Genomic DNA, 24,766 nt, shown 5'->3' on the forward strand with positions numbered 1-24,766 from the left:
GTCCAGATATTTGACTGGTGGTGGTGTCAGTATGGATAAATTAGAATTTTCTGTTATAGGATGTTATCTAAAGTGTCAGGGACAGGCAAGAAAAGAACACTTGTATCAATGTGGGCAGCTTATGAGCCCTCCAAGAAGTCCTGTGAACCTGAGAAGCAGCAGGAAAAGACACTATTTCTATTTCTGTAAAATGTTTGTGAAAATTAAATGTAATGTAAATCTCCCAAGAAATTGTGTACAGATACCAAATACTTTGACAATCAATATGTACTTAATACACTTCTGCTAATGCAAGGATTTTGTGTTTGTATTTTTTCCACACCAAGACACGCCCCTCCATAAGCCCCTCCCCATAGCCAAAGGCGCCCCCCCCCCCCCCCAAAAAAAAAAAAAAAAAAAAAAGAAAAGAAAAGAAAAAAAAAAAAAAAGAAAGTAACATAAAGTAACATAAGGCTGTCATTCTAATGCCCACACTACAGTCTAGTAGGTGGCGGTAATGCACCTTTAAGCTGAGTTGCCAACCGCCATAAAACTCAAAAGTAGAAGAAGTAGAAGAAGAAGAAGAAGAAGAAGAAACATAAGGCTGTTATCTTACTGTTTATATAATATTCTGTGTAAAACTTATAATCAAAGCCTAAGTCAGCGCTGTATTATACGATATAATTTGTAAAATGTATATTATTTAAGAGTACGTTATATTTAAGTACCGGAACTTTTAAGCAGATTTTGTGCGCATACACGGAAACTAATAACAGCAGCACAAGTGAATATGGCAGCCTCCGCGAGGAGCTTATTGAGAGGTCAGGTTTATAGATTTCTTTTCCTTTGTCTAAGATACTATAAACATACTAAATTAACATATTGTATGAGTCATTTCAGCGTGAATGTGTGTGTTATGTGTTTATTTTGTATTGTATTAGCACTGGAACTAGCATCACATGCTGTATAATATAGTGTGTGTGTGTGTGTGTGTGTGTGTGTGTGTGTATATAAGCACTGGAACTAGCATCACATGCTATGTAATATATAGTGTGTGTGTGTGTGTGTGTGTGTGTGTGTGAAAGAGAGAGAGATGTGTTTATTTTGTATTGTATAAGCACTGGAGCTAGCATCACATGCTATATAATATAGTGTGTGTGTGTGTGTGTGTGTGTTTATAAGCACTGGAACTTGCATCACATGCTATATAATATAATATAGTGTGTGTGTGTGTGTGTGTGTGTGTGTGTGTGTGAAAGAGAGAGAGAGATGTGTTTATTTTGTATTGTATAAGCACTGGAGCTAGCATCACATGCTATATAATATAGTGTGTGTGTGTGTGTGTGTGTGTGAGAGTGTGAGTGAGATGTGTTTATTTTGTATTGTATTAGCACTGGAACTAGCATCACATGCTGTATAATATAATACTGTGTGTGTGAGTGAGAGAGAGATGTGTTTATTTTGTATTGTATAAGCACTGGAACTAGCATCACATGCTATATAATATTGTGTGTATGGGGTTTTGTTTGAAATAAATTCTGTATGATTTGTCTCACAGTGTTGGCTGGATGTCAGAGGCAGATCATCATCTCCAGCGCTTCATCGTCTTTATGTCCGTTCCACAATGCAGCTAGGCATCATCCTGTGAGGACCTATGCTGCTGCAGCCAAGTGAGCATCCTGCATTTCATTGTCTTTTGTATATTACAAAACAGACAAGCAAACAAGTGAACACTTGTGCACACTTTTTTATGATTGCTCATCTTGGGTGATGATGGGTGAATTGATGCAACAACACTAGCTAGCTGTAACATTTATTTGGACTTTGTTCTTAACGTATTTAGCATATCATAGGACACATGAAACAATTGATAGATTTTTCTTTTCTGCAGACCAGCTAAGAAAGAGAAAAAAGTTGAAAAGAGAGCAGCAAAGGAAGTAAAGCCAGAAGAGAAAAAGAAGGAGAAACAGAAGATCGATGATACGGGTCGGCATAAGCCGTACGGCCTGACAGCCTGGGAACCGATCGATGACGTGTATGTAGTGAGGCACTATCCTAAACCTGTGTATGATGCTAATGTAGCAGTGGAGATGCTGAAGAACTTTCAGAAACTGGACTTTACCCCTGAAGATCAACCACTTTTCATTGAACTGAAGCTGGATATGAAGCTAGAGAAAAAGGTACACAGTTATCATGAACATAAGTGGCTAGGTTTTTTATTGTACTTCTTTTTTGTCACATTTGATCTAATTAGCTGTTAATACAGTAAAAATTCAGTTTTTAAAGAATAGAATTTCAGCTGTTTTTTTCCTTTTTAAGAACTCGTATATCTGCCAACTTTGGTTAATGAATATGAAAATAATATTTACATTTTTAAAATATGTTTAAAATTCATTTGAAGGTAATAAAATCATTTGTTCCCCTCTGTAATCTCACATGAATATACCCAATCTCATAATCTTGTCTTTTTTCTTTCTTTCTTTATTTTTCCAGAGAAAAGTTGAACCCTTTGTTAGCACTGTCCATTTACCTCATTCGTTTAAAAGTGATATGAACAACGTCGTCGTTTTCACAGAGGTAAGTATCAGGATACTATGTTAACAGGATTTTAAGCATCCTGTTTGTACTACAGTGTCCAATCGTGTGTCTATGTGACTTTTTTTCTTTTTTAGAATCCAGAAGAAGCTAGAGTGGCCACAGAGCACGGAGCAACTATAGTGGGAGGAACTGAACTCATTGAGAAGGTACAACATGTTGTTTATAAAAGCAAACCTTCAAGGTCCAACCAATCACTTTACCTTAACAGTCTATTAGCTGCTTTAAAAGAGTCCATAAATCAGTTAGTCATTCAAATGGTCAGTCCTTCTGTCAGTCAGTCAATTAATCAATTAATAACAAACCATTTGATCAGTCAGTCAAGCCTAATAGTCAATAAGCCAATCATTTAATCTGTCAGTCAATTATTTAATAATCAGACAAATAAATCAGTCAGTTATTGTGTCACTCATTCAGTTGATCCAATAACAATTCAAGTCAAGAAGCTTTCGTCAAACTAATTAATCAGTAAACCAATTAGTCCTTTAGACAATTAGTAAATTCTTTAAGCAATCATTTCATTAATAAACCAGTTACTCAATCAAGCCATAAATGTACCAATTAATCATTTAGTTGTTCAGTCAGGCAGTCAATCCTTCTGGTAGTCAATAAACCATCAATTCATCAGTCAATCCAATAATACAGTTTCTCAGTCAGTCAGTCAATCATTCAATTAAACCCACCGATTAAACAATCAATCGATTTAGTCAGTCATTTAATCAGTCAATCAGTTAATCTTTCAAATAAAGAATCAAATCTGATAGTAGCAGCACAACTTTCAGCCCGGCTCAAACTGCTGCGATTTTTCATTATCGTTTGCGATTGTTGCTTATCAGACAGTACAAACATGATCCCCGTGTCACACTGTAGGATCTCAGTTGTCATCATGTCAGACTGTAAGATAGTTATGAATCCTCGACACATTCAGGCCGCATTCTCTCGCTAAAATGGCAGGTAGCAGCTAACAAAAACAATCTACAGAGCTTTTAGTTTTCCTTCCTGCCGTACTGTCCACCCGACTCATTTCGACATCTTCCCTGAGGCGCTAAGTGCGTCATCGGGTCGGCGCTTCTATTAGATCTTGGTTTGACGCTCGTCGTAGGAGATGTCACGTAAGTGTCTGAAATCCACTGCCAGAACTTCAACGCAGGAAAAAAACTGGTCACAACGATTATTAATCGACCGTTTTTAATTTGTCTCAGACGGCCAAATCATGGCCAAAATCGAGCTTGAGACCTAAACCTAGGGTAAAACCTGTAGTCTTTGATCGCTGGTTTTGACAGTGGGTGTTGTGTGCGTCCGATTTTAACACGTCTTTACTGTTGTACAGTCCGATATGATGACAACTGTGATCTCACTGTGACACGGGGATCATGTTTGTACAGTCTGACAAGCAACAATCGCAAAGGATTATGAAATATCGCACAGTGTGAGCCGAGCTTAAGAATAATGTAGAACTCCGTACCAACATTTGCATATGTCATATGAAAAGTGTGCTTAATAGGAAGCTGGTATCTGAACTGCACACACTGGCACACACAATTATTAACCTTATCTGAAGTCCATTTATCTCAAATGAAAATACATCTAGCTAGCACATTGTACATGCACCTCATGTCCTCATCAAATAAATAAATGAAAGAATATTGACGTGATGAAACTCCTACAGAAAACATCAAATAAAAAAACATTGAATGATCTGAGTTGTTGGTGCTGGACTCAGACTGATTCCATCGTATTTTTGTTTGTAGATATTGGAAGATGAGATCACGGCAGACTTTTACCTGGCTGTTCCAGACATCGTCCCAAAGCTCCAGGCTTTAAAAAACAAACTGAGAAAGAAATTCCCAAAGAGCAAACGAGGTCTGCGTGCTCCGCAATCCCAAAAATAAAACTAAAACACAAAGATTTACTCGTTTACGTCGCCCTAAATGACCGTCTGTGTTGTTTCAGGGTCGGTCGGGGTGAACATTCCGAAAATGCTGCAGTTGTTCAAGAGCGGACATGAGTACACGGTGGAGAGGGACACCTACGTCTACACGCAAGTCGGAACGGTAAACCTGAATCTAAACCTTGTGTATAGCAACGGATCCAATAAACCATATCCGTAGCTCTGGTAACATTTTACAGGAGGATCATTCATAAAAATAAAAATATTATACATAAAACTTTTCAGTCATTTTGAACATCTAATACTCGTCATGTTGTAATTACCCAGATTAAATGTACAGCACTTTCAGCATTTTACTGAAATGAATTATTCATCATTCAAACAGCTGGACATGCCCAAGGAGCACATCATAGATAACATGCAGGTCATCGTCCAGGACGTCGCATCGCACAAGCCAGCAGAATTCGGTGAGCGCTTCATCGCCGCAGCGACTGACATTTAGTTTCAAAGCCTTTTCACACCAGTTCTATTAACAAGAAATTAAAATCAATGAAGCGACATTTCAGACGCAAGATAACAACGCATAGAGCGTTGCGTGTTGCCGTGCCAACACAGAGGTTAACTGACAGCTAGTTAGTTTGCATTTTTGCTGGACTTACGGAAATGTGTACACTCTCATCAAACATGCTTCGGGTGAATATTTTTTTTTTATTTCATCTGACGAGCATCTATATTTTACGTCATATGTTGATTGGCTGCTGATGATGTCACCAGTTTTATTATAGTAATGGCTCTGGTTCATTACACATTAACTGTAGATTTGGAAATTTACATGAAGAAAACACACGAGTGGAGTGATTTGCAAACAGTGAAATGTTCCATATTTTGGTGATCAGAAATAAAGCACGTATTAGATGAAAACTGCACGTTTATTAATGTCTAATAAATCCAAATGTACAGGTTTATTCACTACTGTTATTCAGAAGACTTTAAATTAGGTTTCTGATCTCATACTGGATCAGAGATGAGGGTCCTATTTTATACAGTGACAAATTGCTTTTGTGTTTGTTCGGACAGGTGGCTTTATCGAGAGAGCCATGATGAGCAGCAAGACCAGCGAAGGTTTACGCATCAAATATGAAGCATTTTTACAGCAAGAGGTGAAGGAGGCCTGATTAAAATGCTGTGTGTATATTTCACTGTATAATGTTATATGATGTAATAAAGTTTCTTAAATATGTAATATTGTCATGTAGTGCTTTAGGAATAGGGTGTAGGTGTTGTTCTAAGCTCAAGATACTGTCTGTGTGGAGTGTTTGTGCACATTCTAATCATAACCGAGTGGGTTTGTTCTGGAACCTCTGCAACTTCCCAAAAACATGTGCGTGAGCGCGTTTGTGTGCGCGTGAGCATGTATGTGTGTGAGCACGTGAGTGTGCGTGTGCATGGGTGAATGAGTGTGTAACTGTGGACATGGTACACCTTTTGTTCTACTGATGTCCCATCCAGGATGTAGCTCTGATTTACTCAGTCTTACTGGGGTAGGTTTGGATCCACCATAAGTTAGGTTAAGTCAGTGTAAAGCAGTCAGTCGTCAGTGTAAAGCAGTCAGTCGTCAGTGTAAAGCAGTCAGTCATCAGTGTGAAGCAGTCAGTCATCAGTGTGAAGCAGTCAGTCGTCAGTGTAAAGCAGTCAGTCATCAGTGTAAAGCAGTCAGTCATCAGTGTAAAGCAGTCAGTCATCAGTGTGAAGCAGTCAGTCATCAGTGTGAAGCAGTCAGTCGTCAGTGTGAAGCAGTCAGTCGTCAGTGTAAAGCAGTCAGTCGTCAGTGTAAAGCAGTCAGTCGTCAGTGTAAAGCAGTCAGTGTAAAGCAGTCAGTCGTCAGTGTGAAGCAGTCAGTCATCAGTGTAAAGCAGTCAGTCGTCAGTGTAAAGCAGTCAGTCGTCAGTGTGAAGCAGTCAGTCGTCAGTGTAAAGCAGTCAGTCGTCAGTGTAAAGCAGTCAGTCGTCAGTGTAAAGCAGTCAGTCGTCAGTGTAAAGCAGTCAGTCATCAGTGTGAAGCAGTCAGTCATCAGTGTGAAGCAGTCAGTCGTCAGTGTAAAGCAGTCAGTCATCAGTGTAAAGCAGTCAGTCATCAGTGTAAAGCAGTCAGTCATCAGTGTGAAGCAGTCAGTCATCAGTGTGAAGCAGTCAGTCGTCAGTGTGAAGCAGTCAGTCGTCAGTGTAAAGCAGTCAGTCGTCAGTGTAAAGCAGTCAGTCGTCAGTGTAAAGCAGTCAGTGTAAAGCAGTCAGTCGTCAGTGTGAAGCAGTCAGTCGTCAGTGTAAAGCAGTCAGTCGTCAGTGTAAAGCAGTCAGTAGTCAGTGTAAAGCAGTCAGTCGTCAGTGTAAAGCAGTCAGTAGTCAGTGTAAAGCAGTCAGTCGTCAGTGTAAAGCAGTCAGTCGTCAGTGTAAAGCAGTTACTGAAGATCGGGGGGTTTGTACGAACTGTATTTGTACATAGATGTCGTTGCCACGAGGGGGCACGGTGGCTTAGTGGTTAGCACGTTCGCCTCACACCTCCAGGGTCGGGGTTCGATTCCCGCCTCCACCTTGTGCGTGTGGAGTTTGCATGTTCTCCCCGTGCCTCGGGGGTTTCCTCCGGGTACTCCGGTTTCCTCCCCCGGTCCAAAGACATGCATGGTAGGTTGATTGGCATCTCTGGAAAAATTGTCCCTAGTGTGTGATTGTGTGAGTGAATGAGTGTGTGTGTGTGCCCTGCGATGGGTTGGCACTCCGTCCAGGGTGTATCCTGCCTTGATGCCCGATGACGCCTGAGATAGGCACAGGCTCCCCGTGACCCGAGGTAGTTCGGATAAGCGGTAGAAGATGAATGAATGAATGAATGAATGTCGTTGCCACATGTAGTACTAAACGTTAACACCAGGTGGCAGTCTTGCTGCCATCATTATTCACCTGCTGCATCATTATAAACAAACCATTAAGATTTGGTCAGTAACAAATTTTTTATAGCTTTTGTCCACGGCTTGACAAGTTTGGTGCGAATTTATGTAAAATAAGGCACAGAATATACAACACACACACACACACACACACACACACAAGAGCTTAAACAGGTAAGAAATGTTGTTCTCTACAGGTAGCATATTTTTCTCAGTAAATTTTAAGTCACATTAGCAGCATATGCTACTATTTAGTCTGCAATTTATGACTTATTGTCAAACTTTAATAGTCTGAAGCAATATTATGTTTCAGTTAGTGCATGCCTCATTGTCAGTGTTGCCAGGTCAGACGTTTTCTGGTATTTTGACGTATTAGTCTACATTTGTTATGACTTTATACACCATTGTGCTTTTGGATTCTCTATTCTGGTTGGTCAGAAGGTGTTGATTCACTTTCTAAAGCAGTTCTGACAGAAAATACAGAAATCACAGAAGTCATTTATTGATGCATTCATTGATTATTATTACAAAATATGATTATTTCTATAGTAATTACTCATTCACAGATGCTTGTACCACAAATACATCACATAAAAAGATTTTCAAAACCTGTAACTGTTCATCGGGTGACAATTTCTCTGAAGACACTTTTATTTGAGCATTTTTGAAACGTTCAGAGTTTTCCACCATGAGAATGTCTTCAGAACAGAGGATTGTGCTTTCCAGTTTCTTGGCAACATAACAAGATGTATTTTTTGTCTTAAAAATGTAAAAGAAAGAACTAAATTGTTGACAATTTGCTGTGCTGTAAGAGCACTAAAACAAATCTGGACATATTGTATGGTTATACTGTATAATATTTCAGTCGTTTGCTGTTTTTGCACAATTCTATACATTATCTCAGGGACCTGCTGCTAAGAAACTGTGTTCGTTCTAGTATTACTGCACGAAATATTGTTTGAACATTCAGTGTTTACATACAGTATTTACACTGGTTGGCGCTGTTTCTGTTTATTGTCTTTTGTGTATTGTATTTTTTTGTTCTTTTTGTATTGTCTTGTAACTTTTTGTCTGCACTGTCTTTTGTCCTGCACTGTCTTGTATGTCTTGTTTGTCTTGTCCTGCACTGTTTGCACCAGGTTGCACAGTTGCACTTTATGTATCTAGGACTAACTTACTAAGTCTTTAGCCCTGTCTTTGTTTTATGTAGCACCACAATCCTGGAGAAACGTTGTTTCATTTTACTGTGTACTGCAAGAGCTATATGGTTGAAATGACAATAAAAGCTTCTTGACTTGACTTGACTTGACTTGACTTGACTTGGTTATGTGAATTACAGAGGAACATGAATTATAACACCATTGATTATTTTCTTATGATAGCATTTCCATCTGTGGAACTTTTTTAAATTTATTTAATTGATTTCGAATTAAGGGGGCACGGTGGCTTAGTGGTTAGCACGTTTGTCTCACACCTCCAGGGTCGGGGTTCGATTCCCGCCTCCACCTTGTGTGTGTGGAGTTTGCATGTTCTCCCCGTGCCTCGGGGGTTTCCTCCGGGTACTCCGGTTTCCTCCCCCGGTCCAAAGACATGCATGGTAGGTTGATTGGCATCTCTGGAAAATTGTCCCTAGTGAGTGAATGAGTGTGTGTGCCCTGTGATGGGTTGGCACTCCGTCCAGGGTGTATCCTGCCTTGATGCCCAATGATGCCTGAGATAGGCACAGGCTCCCCGTGACCCGAGGTAGTTCGGATAAGCGGTAGAAGATGAATGAATGAATGAATGAATGATTTCGAATTATTTTTTACTGTATATGTTTAATGCCAATATTATTTTTTGCTTAATTACTCTGTAAGCTTAAATACCTCTCATTAGTATTTGTACATTCTGTATGCTATCATACTCATATATCATACTATGCATCACACTGTACAATGTACTTTTCAAACAATATATAACCCCATCTGAAGAAGCGCAGTGTAAGAAATGCATTCTGTATTGCTGTATGTTCTGAGTGTCTGTTGTACAGCCTAGAACAATAATCTGAATCTTCCCATCATGTTTTGTTTCTTAAATGTGCAATGATATGCTAGACCTTGGTGAAAGTGTCTATAATGCTGCTTCATTTCCAATGCCTTATGTGATATTCCTTTTCACCTGGGTATCTGAAGACAGTCTGAGCCTTGGTGGATTTGTCACGCAGATTTGGCAACCTTCCTCTTGTGGCTCAGCAGATAAACAAGACAAGAAAATCCTTTAAAATGTCCAAATCTCTCCTTTAATGATTTTATTTTCACCCCTCCGCCTTTGTAGCTTTCCCCCAACCACATGACGCATAAAACCCAAAAGCAATATATTGATGATTATATGGATGCGACATTAATAAACAGAGTAGAATAGTCGCGAGAGCGCGCATGATAGAAAGAATTAGTAAATGCGCGCGTCCTAAATACTTTGCGCAAAACAAGGCGTGCATGGGAATGTGTGTGTGTAAAGCTTTGGGCTTTAGTGTAAACTTAAATGGAGACAGACACAGAAGAGACCTTGCCAGACAGAAGTGTGTGTGTGGTGGGGGTGGTGGTGATAGGGGTGGTGGTGGTGTGTGTGTTGTGGGGGGTGGGGTGGGGGGCTGTGCGTCCCAGTCCTCTCATCCCTATCCAACTTCCCCTATCCAGTACTCAGAGCTCAGTGTCGTGAGCCTGCACTCTCTCTATTTCTCTCTCTCTCTCTGTGCGTCTCTCTCTCTCTCTCTCTCTCTCTCTCTCTCTCCCTCCACACTATAATTAACCAGACAAACTAGCCGTTTCCCACGCAATGTTCTCGCACCCTTACATGCGAGTGGACTAACATTTGAAGTTGGTGAGCGGTGACGTGCACTAAAGCGCGCGGATCAGCAGCTCCACTTTCTGCTTCTTCTAGGATTATTGAAGCTCCTGGTGCTTCTGCTCACCTTCAGAGACCATGGGCTTTCACGGAGATATCGATTCCTACTCTAGCTAAAACATTTCCTGGTTCTTTCTTTTCCCTTCATTATTTTTTTTGTCGGGGTTCATTAATGAATGAACGTTTTCTAAAGTCATAATGGACCTTGTGTGGATTTTTCTCACCGCGTGCACTACATTCAGCGCGGTCACGCGTGGAACAGAAGGTTTGTGTCAAAGTTCATTTAACAGTTTCTCAGGTGGCTCTAACGTTTCATCCAGCTTGGTAAACTTGTTCTTCTTACATGATGCATCATTGTGTTTGTAAATCAGTTTAGTCTCTTAAACATTGTTGGAGCGCGCGCTCTCTCAGGAACACCTGAATACCCACAGCTTATAACTCAAGTTATGTTCAAAATCAACATTGCAACATTTTATTGTGGCATATTCAACCCTCACTCACTCATTCACTCATTTTCTACCGCTTATCCGAACTACTTCGGGTCACGGGGAATACTCAACCCTTTATAGAAAAAACCCACCTAATAATAATAAAAGCTCCAGCACTTTGACAGAAAAATGCATGAGTTAAAGTTTGGGGATGCTTTATGTGTTTATGAATGGAAAGTGGAGCGCGTGCACAATAAACATTGCACCAAGTGCAACCCATATGATGATTATTATTATTATTATTATTATTATTATTATTATTATTATTATTATTATTATTATTATTATTATTATTATTATTATTAACATGCAGCATTTTAACAGTCCAAATCCTTTATTTGACTCTGCAGGTGTGTGCATTTAAAATTTGGTGTTTTGTAGGCTAGTGCTCCCTTAAGAAGGGGATTTCTAGCCAGAGCAAATCTTTGATCTTACTATCTTTAATCTCTGACTTATAAATAATGCTACATGATACTACAAAGACCTCAAATAACCAACATCATATGCATGGTGTCTCGCTCATACTTGCTGGGTTTTTTTTTCATTTTTTTTTATTATTTGTTTTGTTTGCACAGAAAGATGCTGGCACTGTATGTATTTCCTGATTCATTTTCATGTATATCAAAAAAGTCCCAAGTGTCGAATTCCATCTTTGTTGCATTAACAATTGCTGTTGAATTAATTCTACTAGGCGGTTCATTTGTATTCAGATAGACTAGTGTTCATTTAACACTAGGTATCTTTTTGTGAATGTTATGATTTGATTTTGTGACCGAGACTTACCCCAAACGATTAGAAAACAGAACTACACATTTTCTCAAACAGCCACAAACAGAAGTTCATATAGGTTTGTTTATACTACTCATGTCTGTAAGCAGAGTATTCATCTACAGAAGAAAAGAATCAGAATTGCATCCTGTAACAAGACAGCAATTCAAAATATTAGTCACAATGGACAGGAAAATAGCTTGAAAAAAACTATTGCTTAGATAATAGATATGTCACGTTGAATATGCAAAGCAATCTGGCAGAGATGTTAGATAAGGATCCCCAAAGCTTCTTAGATAATATGCAAAAGGTTGGAGTTACATGTATAAAGGCAATATTTGGTCAAACAATTTACCATGTTCTAAGTAATTCTATCATACAGGAAGTGAGATGCAACCGTTTGCACTGAGAATCATGTTTTCTTTTTTCTATTTTCTATTTATTATTATTACTATTTAACTATTTACTTGACGTTCACAATTTATTAACTATATTTAGTTTCTTGTTCTTAAGTACTTCTTAAACTCTTACCTGCCGTATCATAAGAGAAACATAACTGTTATTTTTTGTGCGTTTTGTATAATTAGCCAATATGTACAACTGACGTATAGTGATGAACGTATTAGCCTGTTATAATCATGTGCCATTTATTTAAGGTGAATTTAGGTTTTTATTAAAGAAAGCATGTTTTCTAGATGCTACCTGATGCTACCTGAGCCCTTGAAGCTACCTGTAATGCTTTTGATGTCATTTTAATTCTCTAACTGACATGTTTGTTCTTTTGCACTTCGCTTTGCCGCTCATCTCTACTCATCTACAGGAGTCTGTGTCCATCAAGGAGTCCTGGTTGTGGTATGTATGCATTTCAGTTACTTTCTTTTTCTTAATCAGATTGTTGTACAATTATTCTTGCAATTATCTGAGTTTCAAGCTGCTCGATTTACACAAGCTGGACATAATTGTTAATAATTCAGGAGATGTACATTATCATGGCACCGCCTCTGACAGCTGCAGGCTGATAACGTATCAACGAGAAGAGACCGAATAGCAGTGCTGATGAGCAGAAGTGCCTTGTGAATAATGAATGCCAACAGACTTTGTGAATGTTAAGGGGGCAGTGAAATAAGCTAGATTTTACAGTATGATAAATGGATCACTGTCTCATTGAGAAATGTTGTACAGGTCACTTCTGATGTCTTGTAATTAGAGGTCTGTGATAAGGCCTCTATCATAAAGGTATTTAAAAACTCATCTGACTCTTGGGATAGCGTCTCTGGTGTACCTTTAAGTGGTGTGAATGTCTTGAAGTTGTAGATCATGGTGACCTGATTTGTAGATTTTGAAGATATTAAACAACTTCTAAACTTCATCAGTTGCAACAATTGATGACCAGTTCCCATGCATTTAAACATGACTTTGAGATGAGTGGTAAAATGATCTTCAGGATAATACCGTAGATCCGGATCCAGATCTTTGTGGTAAATCTTTCCATTTTTTTCTGCAACAACCTAAAGTCAAAGATTTGTACTTCTTAATCCTGGTAAAACCATACAACAGAGGGCTTACCTTTTTCACAGGTAGAAACTGTTTAGAAAGCTATGATATTATGGAGTTAAATCTTGAAAATAACTTATTGGATTCATTAGCCATAACAATTGGTATCCACTTCTCAGCTATTTATGAACGTCTCTGAATTGAGTGTAACATATTTTCACATTTCTCCTGTTGGGAACTTAGCAAACTCTAGTCCGAGATATGTATCTCTGCTTTCCAAGTGGAACAGCTTTAGAACAACTTGTGGAACTCTGCTTGACATGTTTTAAGACATTGTGTTGAGAACCTGGAAAGCTGAAGAATTTGTCTGAGAATTTTTACTTGTGGCTTTCTGAGTGGTGTAGAACTAAAAAGTAATTGCTGTTGAGTTGCGTCCTTTACTGATTTGCCAAGTCTTGCTTGCAATTTTTCTACCACCTGTTTTTGACTCTGAATTTTAGACAACTAGAGTAACAACTGTTTCTTCTGACATGGAATTTAAAGAGCAGTATGTTGCTGCCTACTTTTCCCCAGCTTGTAATAGTGGGTAATGACTAATCCCAGACTACGAAGCTTTGAAATACTAGTCATTAGTTTGAAGGTAAATATACAGCAACAGATTCTCTCCTGTTTTAGGTTTCTGTTCACCAAAAGCTTTGAGAACCAGTGGTATGCACCTACAGTATAGTACTTTACAGCATGGCTCTGACCTAAGAATGGGGAGGGTTTACAGAGAAAGAAAGAGGCACAGAAGGGTAGGATGATGGAGCTGGACAGGTGGAGACATGCTCATACTCATTCAGGAAGAGGCCCCTTTGCAGTTCAAAGAGAAAAGCTGCCCAAACACCTGGAGAAGCAGCCAGTTACAACAGTGGAAATAAGGACACGGGCAAAACCAAAGACCTTTAGCTCACCTTCAAGTCCTTATCCAGGTCTTTGGAGCATTAGTACTAATAAAATCTGTTAATGAGTGGACATGTTTAAGGGCAGCCTTTGCTGAAGAGAGTTAGCTAAATGTAATGACAGGGTCTAGTAGACTATAGTAGAGGTAGTCTGACATGGAGGAAGACTATTAATACCCCCCAGTGAAGCCGTACTTGCCCTTTCTGTAATACTATGTACTCTGCAATACAGTACACCGCAACCAAATATAACACTTGTGCCTCCAGGCACAAATTCTTGGCATTGCAAATAGTCATCCTTGAAGAAATCAAAATCTAGGGCACTTGGTGAATAGAAATGTCTAAACAGAGACCTCTGGAAATGACACAAGTTTTTTTTTAATAGCTGATCATATGGTAATTCCGGGCAATGTGTCCAACCTGTCAGGAATCTCAGTTTTCTACTCAGGCTTACTAGGAAATAAATAAATAGTTTGTAGTTCAGTAGCATCTGGCAAAGCATGGGCTTTTGATGGACACAATCAGCTTTAAAGTATGCTTGTGAAAAAGCTGTTCAGCTGTTCTCCAACAGGTATGAAATAACATACTATAGTGCATACTATAGTTTTTTTCTAGAATGAAAAGATGGCCTTGTAGCATGTTGTATTCAAATCAAGACTTCAATGTGCCATATACATTCCCAAGCACCATATTTAGAGGCATATATGGCTGCTGGAAATATGAAGAAGCCAACGAAAAAAAATCACTTGGCCCTGAAAGTAACCTTGTGACTCGTAGTTCTTTTAATTTAGCTCCTGTATCTAAGGTACAATGCTCAATCCAACAAGCAGATTTATTCATAGTTTGGCTGAGCTCCAGGTCTTGTTGTGAGAAACTGCATAGTTAATCCAGTTCAGCTCTTACTAACATGCTGATCTATTGGCGCTCATCCCATTCTGGCCAAGCACTGAATGCATGAGAGATTTTCTCAATGATTTACTGATGACTGTCCATCCTATTGAATGTTTACCTTCTGCAGAGAGAACTAACAGATGTCTGACTTACCATGAAGTTATATCCTGAGACACTGCCATCCTAAAGTGTAGTAAACCTGTGTCAACTGTTATAGTTACCAGCCCAGTAGCTAAGCATCAGAAGACACCACGTTTGGCTAATAGACCAATAAACAAATCAAGCAGACGTCTTTCCTTAGACTGTTTCTGGTCTGTTTGCCCAGAGGCCCCCTGGCTTTTGTCTTGTAGTTCCCAGTGTTAAACCCACAGCCTTTTAGCCAAGCATGTTTACACTCTGTCACTGTGGTGAATAGATTTTTAATCCCATTTGTGCTTTTTTTCGGAAACAAGCCTGCATTTGAGTTTGCTTGCATAAAATTAAATATAAATAATGTTAACCTATTTTTAAAGAAAACCCCAAAGATCTAGGTAATTGGTGGAACATTAAATAGAATAGATAGAATAGATATATTTGTGCTAAACGTAGACCTATTTATCCATTCTCATATATGCTCTTATATACAATGTCCATTTCATACTTTCTTAAATTGCACTTCAAGTCAAATCACTTTTTTTTTTTTTTTTTTTTTACGGATACTCGTGATTAAAAAATCCTGCCTTAGTACAAAGAAAAAGTCACGTGGGCCCTATGTAGCCTAGCTGTGTCAAGATTAGAGCATACAATACTATTTTATTCAACAATAATTCTGTTGGTTTTTGAAGGATGCCTCAAGCAGCATTTGAAAATATAGCATACAATTTTTGCTCTGTGCTTCAGTACATTTTTTCATGTGGTATCAAATCCCATGTAGATTCAACATCATTCAGAAGTTTACGTTCTGCTTTTTTATGGGAGGTACATTATGGATAGCCTCATTCATTTGGTAATATATTCAGATTTATATATCTGAAACACCTGTTATGATGGTACATGAAGTTTTTTTGCTTACTCAAACCTTTTTTTTTTTGCTTAGGTAAATTTTGGAGCTTCCTCAAGTGTGGTTCTCCTTCATCAATCTCTTTGAATTGTAGTTGAATTTTGGACCATGGCCTCTTCTGTGAATGCCACAATGATAGATGATGTCAGAGTGGTGTGTGGCTGTTTGTGGAAGATTAAGATCCAGACCAGGCCTGTCTTTTTCTCTAGTTTCTTTTCTGCCTCTTAATTTATGGTTCTTATTCATGTTCCTCCATGTTCTAAAACAACACAAAACAAAACAGTCCCTGTTTCCCTCATGCACAAGATACAGAGAAGAAGAAGAAGAAGAAATAACTTCATGCCTTATGTAAACATTGTAAACAAAGCACATATGAAGATTTCTGGGTTGTCTATGTGAGTATTAGTGAAGGTAATGAATGATTGTCTAAGCCTGCTCAAATCATATTTCCAGTTCATTGTGTCCACACCTTCTGTGTCTTCTCGGTGTTTTAATAAGTAAGAGTTGAGTGAAGCAAAGTGTAAAGTGATTCCTATTTTTGTCTGGTCTCTATGCCCTGTAGTCATGTTTCTGCAATTTTTTTTTTTTTAATGACTGGCTTGTCCTTACACACAGAAGGCAAACAGAAGGCACAGCTCAGGTCCCTTTTCATAATTCCTCGTTGCCACATTTTAACTCCACACTGGCAGAAAGTTAAAATGTGGCATAAATGAGTGAAAAAAAAAGCTATCATCGCCAGTTCAACATAACAAACCGAGCCATCTGCAGTCTCATTTCGTTGAAGTATAATGGAATCAACTGCTTTGTTGTATTAGTCTGATCTGGGTAGAAAGTGATGCAGTTTGAATATTAAAGCCTAAAAACAAAAGCTTGAATTCTTTAGCGTGTTTAAAAGGATTGCACTTTCTTGTATTGTTTTGTTTTTTTACTCTTTAGAGATGTCTGTTGCCCCCCGTTGTTTACTTGTTTGACTCATTGTAGACACCAGGGAGTTAACTGCCCCACACTTTGTATAGATTTATTGTATAGATTTTTTAGTATTACTGATGGATTAGAAGATCTACCATGTGTTCTGCAAACAACTCCGAGCAATCTGTCTCTTTTGGAAACCGAATGAACTTCGCCTCGGCTTGATGGTGAGTGAAAGCACCTGCGTGCGAAAAAACTCATCAGTAAATCATCAGTTTCTTACGAGAATTTAATTTAATTGCGATGACATTGATTTTCTGAGGGAATATTTGATGAAACACTTCCTTATCGCAACGGAGTATTTGGAAACATTCGACCATGATGCACTTTGGAGTGTAACCTCCCCCTTTTCAAGGATACCAGCCATAGGGAGTGAGAACGGAGATGCTTTCAGGAATTAGGGAGTGAATAGTGCACAATAGAAGTGCAGGGTTAAGTGAGGATTCCGGAGGTGAGTGACCCCTCACCAATATTGAACCTCCCACATCGCTTTTGTGTGTGTGTGTGTGTGTGTGTGTGTTTGAGTGTGTGCGAGTGAACAATGCCTTCTTTAAATCAGGTCTAGAGGGTCATGGAAAGACAACATATTAAAAATTGTTTGATGATTTAAAAATGATAAGGTGCAAACTCAAACTGGACCGGAAGTAGAGAGTGGCATTGTGGCTCAACAGCAATGTAAATAATAAAATAAATAATGAAATAGCAGAGCAGCTGATATATACTTTCAAGTTCCTCAGCTCAGAGCTTCTTGGATTTTTCCCAGTGTAAGTTAATAACAGGTCGAGTGGAATGCTTTATGTCTGACCTACATGCACTACTGCACTTTTTCCCTCTTGTTGTATGTTCTCGTTTTCCACTTGATGTTAAACTACAATTATTACATTTACATTATTTACTGTCCAGTGTCACCCAAATGAAGATGAGTTCCCTTCTGAGTCTGGTTCCTCTCAAGGTTTCTTCCTCATATCACCTCATGGAGTTTTTCCTCACCACCGTTGCTTCTTGCTTGCTCATTATAGTAATAAATGTTAGAGTTAAATAGTAACCTAATTTTAAACTTTACCATTTTTCTTCTGTTTCTATACTTCAGTAAAGCTGTTTTGAGACAATTATTTTTATTATTAAAAAATGAAGCCAAGCCGTTTTAAAAGACACACACATATATTTTAAAGAAGCTTTTAAGATGTCATAGGCAAAGTGTTGTCGTTGGCAGTTTTACATTGTTATACATAAAACAATGCCTAGGGCAACTGTTCTCTAATGTAGTCGACTTCCATCCAGTTAATCCATAACTAACTTTGGAGGAAACATGAGAGCTTAGTTCTGTAGTTGTACTGACAGTACTAATGTTTCAGCAAGGATTATTTCATCATCCTCTCTAATTTTTGCTTTTTGTGATGTGCTTAGATATGTAATAATAGCAAACATTTAAACTTGCCACATTCCCTACACATTTTGTGTATTTGGGTATACCTGTGCTTTGTCCCAAGCTATCAGAGTACTGAATAAGCAAAGCTGGCTTTCATTTGTGGCAACCACAAGCTACCCGTTAGCGTAAGAGGTGAAGCAGCACATCCGTCATTGATCTCAGCAGCCCAGGTCTGACCTAGATACCAAACTTCAGCTCCAGAGCTGTGGCCCGTAATGACTGTTTTTCCTTCCACAAGGTTTCTTTTGGATATCTGGAGCTGGAATAAAATGGCACTGGATTTTGGTTGCATGTTGTATAATGAAGTAAGCCTCTAATAACTGGATTACAAATGGATTATACAAAAATGTCGTATGTAAGTACACATATCGTGCAATGCAGTGTCACTCTTTGTATCTGTATCACATTTGCGCAATATAATAATTTAATCATCACCGATTATCTTATATTACCAGAACTGCTAAACTTTCCTCATTTTTGTAGGAGATATCACTTAAGAATACACCAAAAAAGCAGTCTTTTTGTCTTCCATTTAACATTCTCAATCAACATATTGCTCTGGAATGATTATCGCGATGATATTAATTGACATGGAACTGGAAGCGCTAACATTCTTTGCAGGAGCCCTCTCTTTCTGTCAAAATCTGTCAATGTGTTCAACTTGTTCAACGAGTATACAGTTAACATCAGTTAACGATTTCTTTAATGGATGACAGAAAAAAATGTGAACGTTTTTGTCTAAGAGAGAATTTAGACCATAAAATGATTAAGTTCACATACATTTTAATGAGCATGTGACTTATTAATGATCAACATGCTCAACAACAAGCACTTTTAATGAACTTCACATAACCACTTTGTCTTAAAATAAAGTGTACATAGTATGCATGATATTTTTTATGTGTGACTTCTGATCCCATGAGAATTAGCTACAGCTGTTACAGCTGTTCCACGGCAACATTAATGACCAGAAAGCTCAGAAAATCTTATCCCATCTGCACAGAAAAAAAATTCTTTTGGATTTTTATCAAGCTTACTTCACTTTATATAGTGTATTTTAGGGCAAGAGGAATCCTACTACCAGATTAAGATATGCTTGTGAGCCTTTGAGTCTTTACCCTGCAATGGTTCACCCCACTGTAACATGATATTAGGTGGAGTGGAATGCTTTATGCCGGACCTGCACACACGGCTAGTTTTTTTTTCCGCCATGTCTGTCGTTCCATGGCACAGTGTCAGTGGCTCAGTGCCTCCCTGATGGTTCTCTGTTGAAAATAATGCCCTTGTTCTTGGGCCTGTCTGTCTGCAGCCTTAGGTCAAGAGCTGGCTAATGGCCAGATGCCAGGCGATAGCTGATGATTCACTCACAGGCGGTGGTGTGAGCCTGGCAGCACTCAGACTCGTGAGAGCTCTCCCTGTTCTTATCTTTTGTACTGTCTCCTTACTGCCTGCTCTGTCATCCACCTCAGCATCAAAGGAATGCTACAATTAGCCTCTTCAGGCTCCGGTATATTACAGCTGTAACAAACAGATTGTTACAAAGGTGAAACACCTGGAAAGCCACTGTAAGGAATAAACTGTAATTTGCAGGGGAAGAGCTGAAGGCGTCAAGGTAGAGAGGAAAAGGAGGCAGAAGTCTGTCCTGGGCTTTTCATAACCAAGCACCCATCTGTCATTAGGTCAGACTCTGTAGTCATTTCCCAGGCATGCTGGGGGATCTGCTGCTGACAAACCGCTATGAGGAATTCATTTGTTCTGTGTATATTTACATACAGACCTGTAAACTTTAGTGTCATATCCTTTTTGTTCTAGTCATTAATTTATAGAGTAGTGTTTAGTACAGTGTTCCAATCTGTGTTTGTATCTGCGTCTGTATTTGGGTTAATGGTGCATTCGAGCAACGTTCGCCTCCACGTTCTTCTTTTGTTAGCACCAAGCTAGCCAGCTAACTGTAATAAGTGATGTATATTACAAGCTCCTTCTTAAAAGAACAAACCGTATAGTCAACGTTATAGATTTATTGGTATATACAGCAGAGCTCATTTAAAGGTTACATTTGAAGGATTAAAACCATTTTAACTTTGTTTACACTTCATGTTCATTTGAATGCAGAAATCAACAGTGAGCAAATTTCTGGAGTTGTTCGAAGGTTGATTGTTTGTTTGTTTATCGTGGATGGAGGTCAGCGTTTTATTTGAATGCTTCAGTGTTAAACGTGAAGTGGGTGTGGCTGTACCACAACCAAGTAAAAAAAAAAAGTACAAATTCTCTAAACAATATTCTCTAATTAATTGAATAATTAAAGGCACCGAATAAATTAATATGGTCTTTCTTTGTCCTGTAAGATTTATGTCTGAAAGTTAAAACCTCCCAACTTTTTTCTTGTTTCCTGTAGGATCTCAGTCACACTTCTATAGCCTAAAGCAGATGCCTTGTAAACCTTCCTGGCAAGCATTCTTTAAAAAGGAACAAAAAAAACACCCTAGAATACATTACCTATACAATCCAAATAACATTCACATTTGGACAGGTACGTCATAGATTATATTGGGTAGGAAATGAAGAGAAAGCAAAAAGAACACAAAACTTTATACCACAGCGGTGTTGAAGTCTCAAATTTGAGAATGTGTTGATTCATTTTCAGGCAGAAAAGTTTATGTTATCAACCACAAAACTTAAATCCCACCACATTCGTAACTGTGGAGCAGAAATGTGAACTTGTTTAGATTTTTTGCGCTTAATTGTTGTCATGGAGAAACCGATTGGAAAGAAGATTGCTATCAGCAGGAGTTTTGCTCTTGTGAAACGAAATACTCCCACACAGCTAAAGCTGATTTTTTTTTTTTTATGGATGAGCGCATCAAGATCAAGCTGCCCCTTTTGCTACTAATTTATTAGACATTTTTTTGCTACTAATATATCTTTCACACTATATTCCAGTCTGTCTCTGAACCTTATTAATGAAAGAATAGTAATAGATTTAGGGGGGCACGGTGGCTTAGTGGTTAGCACGTTCGCCTCACACCTCCAGGGTTGGGGGTTCGATTCCCGCCTCCGCCTTGTGTGTGTGGAGTTTGCATGTTCTCCCCGTGCCTCGGGGGTTTCCTCCGGGTACTCCGGTTTCCTCCCCCGGTCCCAACCAAACATGCATGGTAGGTTGATTGGCATCTCTGGAAAATTGTATGTAGTGTGTGATTGCGTGAGTGAATGAGAGTGTGTGTGTGCCCTGCGATGGGTTGGCACTCCGTCCAGGGTGTATCCTGCCTTGATGCCCGATGACGCCTGAGATAGGCACAGGCTCCCCGTGACCCGAGGTAGTTCGGATAAGCGGTAGAAAAGGAGTGAGTGAGTGAGTGAGGAGTGTTGAGTATTTTATAGATATAGATTGGTTTGTGTACATACTATACTCTATAGAGTGGCCTATAATTAACAGGTAATGAAGTTTTAAATCTCAGTAAAGCTTTGTCATCTGGCAGCAACGTACAGAAGTGCTTTCTAGTCTCATGCTAGTTCACTATGTCACGGACTAAGAGCAAAATCAGTCTAAATACTTGTTGTGGATGATAATACAGTGTAAAATACTAGACAAGGTTTCTTTTTGTGCTAATTTAAGTACTTTGTAAAGAGGTAAGCCTTTCTTTGTCTTTTGTTTGAAGTCAGCTGTTTGTACAGCCAGGGGATGTTCTTTCTACCAAGTGCCAGGTCAGAGAAAAGCCCTTACACAATTAATTGCCTCTCTGGAGTTCTTTTCACACATGACCGTTCACACTGGAATTTATTGCCAATTAATTATGACAAGGTTAAGTGTAAACATAAACCAGAGTTATAGTACCTGTGTGATGGGACAGCCATAGCAATTGTAAATATGTGCATCCTGGTAAAGGTACATTTGCAAGCGTGAATGATACACAACTCATATGTGCATTAGTGCTAAAGGTATGCCAATGACCTCCTAAGTGTTGGGTGTGAAAACTCTACAGAGGTGTTTGAAGGTAACAGCTGTGAGGAGAGCAGCGGGCATTTTGTCACACTCTTTGGGCAGTTTTTACACCTCAGAGTGTTATTTAAAAAGAAGAAACCTATTTGCTTATTTGAAACGACGAAAACGTTGACTCAGTCCATGTCTGGTGATCTGACAGAATTATTTCTTCGAATGGGTCTGATGTCAGTATTTTACTGCTTAGTCTGCAGGTGACAATCACAATTTGATGAAAATATTATTTCATTTAGTTAAGTTCATGATCAGTAAACTTAAAGCAAATCAGTCAAGCATCCGTGTGATGGTTTGACTGTTTGTAGCTGCATAAATCCCTCAAGCCTTAAAGGCACTCACTCAGCTTGAGCATAATGATGGCTTTAAAGTTTGAAAGCTCAACCTCACCATGCATTTTCAGTGTTAGGGATTAGCCTCCATTTAAAGAGCTTTTATTTTTCTTCTGTTGTGTCTCAGTGTATCCAAAATACCAGGACCAATCCATGTCACATTCAGGCTGTATGTCAGGGCTAAAAGCCACACAATCATTTCACTCCCTGCCCTAGAGACACACCATGACAAAGCCAGATTAAGGGACACTGCAGACTCTGTCTCAAATGATAAAACTCCCCCTTTTGCCCTTCCAGGATGACAAAGGGGTGATTGAATGGACTATTTTTGTCCATTAACATCATCATTTCACTATCCCTTCCATTGTCCTTTTTAAGGTAGGGTGTAGTGCAAGTGGGAGGAACAAATTCATGTTGGTAACCAACAGGGGACATCTTGTCATCTTGTCATCTTGTCCTGATGGTTTATTTACTGTTTTGTGCCAAACAGAGTAAATTAGAAATGTTGCCTTTTCTGATAAGCCAAAAGCCCTTGGAGAGACACTCGTGGAGAGACACATAACACTGCCATGACCTGTTTTCACACTGAGAGGCTTTCGGCATCAGGTTAGGTTGATCATTCATGAGCTGGCGTGAATGGCTACTGAATCTAAGGAGATCTTTTATTTACTACCTTGGCTTGACCGAATTTTTAAAAAAATCTTTTTTTGAATCTAGATAGCTTGAAGGTGGTCTTTTTAACATTTCCAACTGTTTACTTGAGCCTCAGATTCTTCTTGTTGGCTGACAGGAGTGGAAACTGATTTGGTCCTGTGGCCCTTCACCTTAAGATTTGATGTGTTGTGCATTCTGAAATGCTCACCATGGCTGTAAAGAGTGTTTTTTTTTTTTTTTACTTAATTACTGTAGCCTTCCTGTCAATTCAAACAAGTCTAGCCATTTTTCAGTCAAGTCTAGAGATTACTGAGCATGGAAATAGCAGACGATCGGCAGTTGCTGAAATACTCAAACCAGGTCATTTCAGGCAGCTGTAATCCTGCCATCATGCCACAATCACGATCACTGAGATCCCATTTTCCACAATCCTGCTGTCTGATGTGAACTGAACATTGTGATTTGTATCTGTAAGATTTTATGCATATTGCACTGCTGCTACATATTTTTTTTGTTTTTTTTTTGTAAGTTCTGTTATTTGTCACTTTGTAATAAAGTAATTTGTAGTTATGCTAAAGTTATTTTGGATATGATGTTTGCTAGAAATAAAAGTTATATTTAGAACAATACGGTTCCCAGAAATATATATATATATATATATAGATATATAGATATATCTATATCTATATATCTATATATCTATATATATATATATATATATATATATATATATATATATATATATATATATATATATAAAGAAGGGATTTGGTAGAAGAATCCCTTTGTGAAAAACACAAGTTTCTCAGAAGGGCTGAGCTAATTAAGACAAAATAAATAAATAAATAAATAAATAATTTCAAGGCAGAATTCCAAGAAGGGAATCCAAGTTTGCTTGTGCCAAGTCTTAATTAAGAATACAACAGTAATATTGTATGATGGAATGATTACATTAGAGTATTACATGAGTGTTTCTTTATTAATCTGGTAGTAAAAATGCAATAAGAAAAAAATATGATAAAGTTTGTCAGACACTTGAGAGAATCACTGTGTTTTTGTTAAATTCTTCTTTTTTCGCAGAAGTTTGTATCATATGGTTAACTGAGCGCTAAAGCTGAAGGTGGATTTCTGAAACACTTTGAGTTAAGTCTACAGTTGAGCGAAGACCATTAACATGTCAGGACGGACCGTTGAACGGAAAATTTAGCAATCTCTTCAAGAATCTTGCTGTATCCACAGAATCACACACCATTAGCTCTAAAGTGTCTCATTCTGATCTTCGAAACAACCACGACTGGAGTGTGTCCACCAAATTAGTCAAATTTGCAGATTAAGCACTTGTTGTTCAGAGCAGGTTGAGGGAACTGCCCAAGACAGAAAGGAGCCTAATGGCAGACAGGAGACAAGAGTACTGTAAACCTCCTTCACATCTAACACAAAGGAATTGTTGGGGATGAGTTGTGTGTGAAATCCTGCTATAGTGT

At 38.6% G+C, this 24,766-nt stretch overlaps 2 protein-coding genes across 2 annotated transcripts in view; both read left to right on the forward strand.

The window, feature by feature from the left end:
- Positions 1-548: 548 nt before the first annotated feature.
- On the forward strand, positions 549-5,708 carry mrpl1 (mitochondrial ribosomal protein L1). The gene is made up of 9 exons (XM_060883135.1): positions 549-800; positions 1,538-1,649; positions 1,871-2,159; positions 2,473-2,556; positions 2,652-2,723; positions 4,326-4,437; positions 4,528-4,628; positions 4,851-4,932; positions 5,543-5,708. The coding sequence occupies exons 1-9, from the start codon at positions 770-772 to the stop codon at positions 5,638-5,640; spliced, it is 981 nt and encodes a 326-aa protein (XP_060739118.1). The 5' UTR covers positions 549-769; the 3' UTR covers positions 5,641-5,708.
- A 4,499-nt stretch (positions 5,709-10,207) lies between these two features.
- fras1 (Fraser extracellular matrix complex subunit 1) overlaps positions 10,208-24,766 on the forward strand; it is a 115,899-nt gene continuing 101,340 nt past the window's right edge. The window contains exons 1-2 of the mRNA XM_060882921.1: positions 10,208-10,551; positions 12,363-12,394. Of these exons, the coding sequence (XP_060738904.1) occupies positions 10,485-10,551; positions 12,363-12,394 (99 nt within the window). The 5' untranslated portion in view covers positions 10,208-10,484. The remainder of the gene's footprint in view (positions 10,552-12,362; positions 12,395-24,766) is intronic.

The sequence above is a fragment of the Tachysurus vachellii genome, chromosome 12 (genome assembly GCF_030014155.1).
Source record: "Tachysurus vachellii isolate PV-2020 chromosome 12, HZAU_Pvac_v1, whole genome shotgun sequence".
Classification (NCBI taxonomy): domain Eukaryota; kingdom Metazoa; phylum Chordata; class Actinopteri; order Siluriformes; family Bagridae; genus Tachysurus; species Tachysurus vachellii.